Here is a 7,691-nt window from a genome sequence, read left to right as displayed (position 1 = left end):
ATATTTTTGCAATCACGGACGGGGTTTTTAGTGGGCAGTCTGGCGGCTATATGAAACTAATCTCACAGGTCAATGCATTATATCATCTTGTGAAAAATAATTCATTTGCTCTCTTTGGGATTCGAACCTAAGCCTGGCCAGTACATGAGTTCGAAGACAAAAGTGTTATACACTCGACCACAAGTACTGGTTCGGTTATTTTTATGTTTAACTTAAATATAAAAATAAAACCATGAAATTTTTTCTATGTCTTGTAATAAGTAACAGGATGCAGGAAAAACCTGAATATTAATTTTAATCTCCTTCGATATATATAAATATACGCATTGAGTATTATTATTATTTATCATTTATTAAATATATGTACCATATATTTAATTATAGTTATTTAGTTTATATACGTAGATAATTTTATCGAGAAAGTTACCAGGAAATTTTAGGTAATAGGTGATAAATTGATGATCGTAAAAAATTATACATGTTTTTGATTTATCAACAAAATTAATTACTTTATTTAAATATTTACAATAAAAAATAACAAAAAAAAAAAATTAAGTGCAATTTCGCACGAAAATATATATGTGTATTTATGTTGACATAGATGTCACCGCATATATGTCGGATTCATTTGTAAATATATACGCAAAATTTATCGAAAATATTTGTTTTTTGCATGTATATGTTATATATTATTTTCACATATATATTTTTCCACACAAGAGAGGAAATTTATCAACTTAACCTTAAAAATTTAAATTTTCTTGTAACATTGTAGGGTAACGTGGGAAAAATGAGACATTTTTAAGAAAAAAAATTTGTTATTGTGAATTTCGCTATCGAGAACTGAAAAATCGACTAAGGTCAAATAAGTCACGATAAATATTTATTTTTTACCTGTAATCCTTTTTATTACTTGCAAAAATTTATAGTTTATGAAAAAATAAATTTTCATTTTTATCAGTGACTTGTTTTACTTCAGAATCAGTTTTTTTTGGTTCTTAATTTGGAGTGATCAACTTACCCCTTTTTTACGAACCGTAACAAAGTATTTTTGAACAGAATTTTTTTTTCTTTAGTTACTAAGTGGTGTCTCATTTTACCCCAGACAATTACCAAAAAAATGGTGTCTCATTTCCCCCTACTGCACAGTATGATAATTTGATTCAAAATCTCTTTCTTCGTAAGTCTTCGGCTCTTTTCGTTGATTCTTGTACTTATAGGTTATAATTAAGCAATCAAGTGACGTATTCATGCATAAGCATTTTTGTATACTATCTTTTAACGAATATTTTTCTAAATATTATGATTTATCATAATCAATTTTACTATGCAATAAATAAAATTTTCTAAACAAAATTTAAAAATATTTCTTGGTTAAAATTACTATGCACATTATAAATTGAATTGAATATAAGAAGAAATTTCTACATTACCGCCAATTTTCATCGTAATTCCATACTACCCTTATGTTTTCTGCATAGTAATTTTAGTACAAATTTTTCTATGTATAGAAAAAAAAAACGAAAAATTATGAATATTATTTGTGCGTTTATTTAATTATAAATTATCTAAAATTATTTCTATCATTGGTATAAACTAAAAAGGAAAAAAAAATATAATTATAATCTTATACATTAAATTATAATATATAATAGAGAAAATTAAAATTTGGTCATACAAACTATACAAAATTATTAATTTGATTAAAAATTTTTTTTGGCTCAAAAATATTTAAAATTATAAATGTATATGGTATAAATAAATTTATACAATTAATACTGTACACACTAATTACACTAATTATTTGTTGAATAATTATTTTCATTGGACTCTCCACTTATGCTTTGTACGATCATATTAAGGCAATCCAAACTGCTTCCAGTGTTTGAATTAGCGGTTGTGTCGGATTGTTCGAAACCTGGAACAAAATGCGAGCTATATATATGTATACATAAATGGTGATTAGTCAGCATATTGTATTAGTACAACAAAAGTTAAACAAACGATGTAATGTTGGAGTTACAATAGCAGCAACAACAACAAGATAATATCGATAATCGATTGTATTCTCATCAAACTCTCTCAGAGCTGTTGAAGTAATCAATTTTGTTGACCCGTTGATTACATGTAGAGACGTTAAATGTTTTCATACTTTTTCGTACTACATACATACTTGCAATATATCGATATACATTTAATATATTGTATTACCTAGGGGTGAGCGATCAGTTCCAACTTACGAATCATTCGTATCGAATCGAATCGAACTATTTGATTGGAACTTCGAATCGAACACTGTAAAAAATAGGAAGTAAATTCGGATTTTATTTAAATCCGAATTCACTCCGTCACGGAGTTTCGGGGTTTAAAAAAATTCACTCTGCGTAAGAAGTAAATAGGAAGTTTGCCTTTTCAGCTGAGTGATTTCGGAATGATCTGGATTTTATTTGAATTTGAATTCACTCCGAAGCGGATTTTCAGTATTAAATTCAACTCTTCTTCAGGGTAAATTTCCGAGGGGATTAAATAAATAGACAGTCATCCGCTCCGTATTTACTCCGTATTTATTCCGCTAATTTTTTACAGTAAATAATTCGAAAATTTACGGATAATTCAAAAATCGTCTTTTGAACGACTTAAAATTGTAATATTTTTTCCAATAATTCAAATTCTTTTCAGAGGTAAATGAGCTCAGACACGAATCTACGAAATAATACTTTTGGTTACTTCCAAAAACTAAGAACTTCATTAAATAAAAATTGAATAATTGAGAGCTGATCAGAATTTTATCGATTCGAATCGAGTGATTCAAAAGGATACAAATAATTTTAAAACTTTCAAATAATTCGAAAATTTACGAATAATTCGAAAAGTATTTAAGTTCTATTCAATTATCTAGAAATTTACAAAACTGTTCTGGTAAGAATAAAATTTATACGAAATTAAATTATCTCGAAAAAAAAAAATTCAAATAGACAATAAAATGTTTTAATTAAATTATAAGTTACTGTGATATAAAATAAAAGTGCAAATATGTCTTTGTACATTTTATAAAGTAATTATTTCTATGAGAGTCTTGTCTTGCCTCCATCCCAAAATAAATAAATGAAGTAGAAAAATAATTTAAAAAAGAAAAATGTCATGAAGAAGTGGCAATTAGTTTATGGTAAATTTACTCGGCGTCAGTGAAGTCTTGCTCGGACAAAGGATTATTGAGTAGACCGGAAGGTCGCAAGGGCCATTTGCATCTCACAGAACCGCTTTAATAGAATGGGTGCGAGAATTGACTTCAGTCTCACTCTACTACTGGTTTCTTCTCGTATAATTACATCAGTTAATTATCCAACTTCTGCGAATTCAATGCTAAGCGGTTATATATATTTTCTTACTAATATTATTCTTACTTTTCTGCATTTTTTATTTTTTTTTCCATTGCCATTACATACAATGAGACTTTAAAATACTCAGCTTTGTGTCATTAGTGGCTATAAATAAAAATCCTACAAAGAAAACTTCATCCAAGAGTATTAAAACAATAGTTAAAGGTACATAGAGAAAAAAATATAATAAAATTTAGATGAAAGACATAAAGATGATGAATCAAGACGTGTTTTGTGACTGTCTGTTGAGGTGAAAAGTGCTTATTCAGCTTGGGACTCCCGATTGCCAAGAATAACGACTTCAAAAGCCTTCTCTCTTTCTCTCAGTTATATGAACAAACGTCTCGAGAAAATTCATACCCCGTCTTTTTAGAGTTTAGCACAAAAAACCCTAAAGGAAGAGAAAAATGAAAGAAGAAATAGCAATTAAAAATAAAAGTAAAGATACTACTTAACTTGTTAGTCTTTTGTGTTAACTCTTGACTTGAATGAAGTCCTTTAAGTTTCTTCAATTTAAATTCAAATTTAAAAAAAAAAATAGAAAGTCAAGTATAATCCGATTGTTCAAAAACAAATTTTTGACTAATTTCGATATTTTGAAATTAAATGAATTTTTAGCGACTTTCAGAACGCGTAAGTGTTTGAAGACTGATAGAGATGTCGTACAGGTGGAAATAAATCTTAATATATATGCCGTCAAATAGTATATCTTCCGATGTGCATGGAGAAAATTTTATTCAGTCTTTTTATTATCAAACTTTTTGAGTGATTTTTGTTCGAAAATCTTTGGCGTATAGTGGATTTATTTCTTATCAAACTTTAAAATTTAGTGATTACACCTGTACTTACGCCTGTACTTTTGACCGGACCTACCTATCTTTATGTATTTCAACGCGCTGAATCCGAATCTGAAGTCAGTTTTGCTCATACACCCTCAAAATTTTGAGTAAATTGCAAAAAACCATAAAAATCGCCGAAAATTAGCAGTATTGGTAAGAAAAAAATTTATGGAACTACTATAGACCATTTAATTAAGTTCAATCAATTTTTTTCATTACTACATGTGCAATTTTCCGCATTAACTTAATTTTTTTTAGGGCTGACGGGCCAAATGAACTTTAAATTTATATATTTACAAATTGTTAAAATTTAAAATTAATAAAGAATTACAAGACTAGAAAGCCATCAAGATCTGAAAAATAAATTTAAACTTATACTCCGCGAATCAAATAACGTCATATATATTTTGTTTTAATTTAAAAAATGATTTTCATCACAATAATATCAATTTTTTGAAATTTTCAGAGATTTTCTGCTATTTACTTAGATTTTTAAAGATATATAAGCCAAATAGCTCAAGATTTAATTCAACAGATCGAACTACATAAAAATCATGATTGATCTATTAATCTAGCTTTATAGAATTTATTTTATCACAATAACTGCAATTTTTTGCTATTTTCCGCAATTTTCAAAAGTTTTTTTGCAATTTACTTAAATTTTGAAAGGCTTATGGTTGGATAAACTTTAGATTTGGATCAAGCGGACCAATATACATAAAAATCATACTTGGTCTATAGTTCCATCAATTTTTTTCTTACCAAAGTTGCTAATTTTTAGAGATTTTTATGGTTTTTTTGCAATTTACTTAAAAATTTGGGGGTGTAGGGCAAAACTGGCTTCAGATTCGGATTCAGCGCGTCGAAATACATAAAGATAAATAGGTCCGGTCGAAAGAACAGACCACTTTTTTTTTTTGTGGGCCGGTGTTATTTTTCATTGAAAATTATAAATCAATGACTAATAAAATTTTTTCCTGTTAAGAATCAATATTCAATAGTTAATGGAATTACTTTTTAAAAAAAATTTTAATTTAATAGCCAATAGAATTTATTTCTGTCAAAAATTTAAATTCAATAGCCAATGGAATTATTTTCCATTAAAAATTTTCTGATAATAGAAACTCATTAAAAAAATTAGTGGATCATTTACGATCCTGCTTTAATTCCATTTTATAACTTCAAAAAATTATAAACAGCCGTTAAAATATTTCTTATTAATCATATATATGTATACTCTTCGTTATATTCATTATCATAAAAGTTAACAATTTATCAAGTATTGAATAAATTTTAGTCAATCGTATTTATTACTTTTCGTTTGAAATTCAAATATAGAAAATATATTTCTGTATATAGTAGTTCATAGTTTGTATTAAGTGTACAGTAAACTAGTTTCCCTGAGTTCCCGACTCAATGAATATGCTATCAGTTTAAGCTGTCAGTAAAACGCAGAGATGTTTGAGTGGGTTAAAGACTAAAAGTGGATCTTACAAATAAATTGTATTATGCTTATGATGATGAAGATATGGAATAGCAAATGCTGAAAAGAGGTTACAGCATATATATATATAATGACAAAGAGACATAGAGAGTTTAAAAGTCAAGCAAGAATGACATCGGGTCTAGTATACGGTATAAAATAAGACATCTGTGTCATCCAAGTCAAAAGTCATAGAGATGAAAGTGAGGAGAAAAGCCAAAAGACTAAAAAAGAAAACTTAAATTTGCTTTTCTATCCTTGACAATCATCGTCTTCAACCAATTATCGAACTAAGTATATACATTATGAATTATAGTATAAGAAATAATAAGTGTCGTCATCATAAGTTTACTTATTAACGGACAAGTGTCGTTGCTTACGACCCGGTGACTTCATACGATGTCTTTAACATTTAACGTCTACAAGAGTTTGTACTACAGGCCACTTAACGGCTACTTCGGTGGCTTAAGCAGTGACTCGCGGGCTTTGATCGATCGCCGTCTTTTCTCTATCTCTATACAGCGAAATTGATACTTGGAAGCTTATTTTATATTTTATGCAAGAGAAAATTTAAATGTTAAGTGGAAGCATAATTATTTTACGTTAAAAAATTTATTTTTGCACAAAAAAAAAAAATGAATACTTGGCTAAAAAAACTACAAATGCTTGAAAAATACAGTCATGTTTGATATTAATATAAATAAATAATCTTATGAAGGGACAGATAACATTCAAAATTTTTTCTCTTTACGAGATTATATATTATAGGTTAGTAAATGACTCGATCTAGTGCGCGCGCATGTCGCCATTTTGTTAAATAGTCGACTCCATTTTATCATGAATTTAAAATTTTTTAACGATAGTCTCCATGTAAGTTTTGATTGAAGCTACGGTAAACGAAATTTTTACACTGAAAAAAAGATTTATTTGAGCCAAATATATCGTATATTTGGATATGGCCAAATAAATATTTAATTGTGAGAAAGATATAATATATTTGAGTAGTTTAATTGCGTGAAACAAGTGATTTATTTGTGGTAAAGAAATGATCCAATTGCTACAAATAATTAAGGACTTTAAATATATGTATAGTATCGCCAAATTTTAGGTTATTTGCCACAAATTTAATATCTTTACCACAAATATATCAATTACTTACCACAAATAAATTATTATATATTTCCGTCAAATTATAAAATTATTTGAACCAACTGGCATATTTTGTTGTACCAAATATATTTATTTGTCATTAAGAAATATTTTGATTTAATTGGAACTAAATTGATTTATTTGGAACAAATATTTGTTTTTTCAATGCATCTATTAAATAAATTTTCTGAGCTTGATAAATATTAATGGTGGTTTTTTGTACCCTCATTGATTAGATTTTTTTTTAAATCGAAATTTGCAACAATACTAAAATTAGGACCACAAGAAGAGAAATTTACGGCACAATTACAATATATTATGAGAACTGTTTCCATATTGATAGTAGGAGATTTTTCTTTAAATATCGATTGTATTAATGGCGTCCATACAAATTATGGTGACTATTCTTTCTATATGGGTTTCATTCCTATACGATATCGGAATAGTTCCTACTAAATTGCGGCAATAATTTCTATGTTATTATGATAATCGTTCCTATACTACTATGGCAATAATTCCCAAAATTTATGGTAAAAGTTACCATTGCTAACTGAATTTTCACACTACTACTAGTATTACTGTCATATCTTTTTCGGAGTTAAATTTAACACCGATAACATTAACACCTGAATAAAGTGACACCTGTTTTTTTTTCTACAGTGTAGTTATCTAAGATACTATTTTATTTTAAAGAGTTAATATAGAAGTGATGGAAGTATCTGCTATGTACTGACCTACATTACTTTCAAATAACATATGCTTGTAAATAAAGATGTATATTTTACATATATATTAATAATACATAGAGTGTAACATAGTATTATAGAGAGATGTAAAGAG

The 7,691-nt window shown here is 27.5% G+C and overlaps 1 protein-coding gene across 1 annotated transcript in view; it reads right to left on the bottom strand.

Moving 5' to 3' along the window:
• Positions 1–586: 586 nt before the first annotated feature.
• The window catches only part of LOC130673314 (transcription factor SUM-1), a 52,130-nt gene continuing 45,025 nt past the window's right edge, over positions 587–7,691 (bottom strand). Inside the window, exon 5 of the mRNA XM_057478288.1 lies at positions 587–1,918. Coding sequence (XP_057334271.1) covers positions 1,797–1,918 — 122 coding nt within the window. The 3' untranslated portion in view covers positions 587–1,796. The remainder of the gene's footprint in view (positions 1,919–7,691) is intronic.

This window comes from Microplitis mediator, chromosome 8, assembly GCF_029852145.1.
Source record: "Microplitis mediator isolate UGA2020A chromosome 8, iyMicMedi2.1, whole genome shotgun sequence".
In the NCBI taxonomy this organism is placed as follows: Eukaryota; Metazoa; Arthropoda; class Insecta; order Hymenoptera; family Braconidae; genus Microplitis; species Microplitis mediator.
This window is presented reverse-complemented; position numbering and strand designations above follow the sequence as displayed.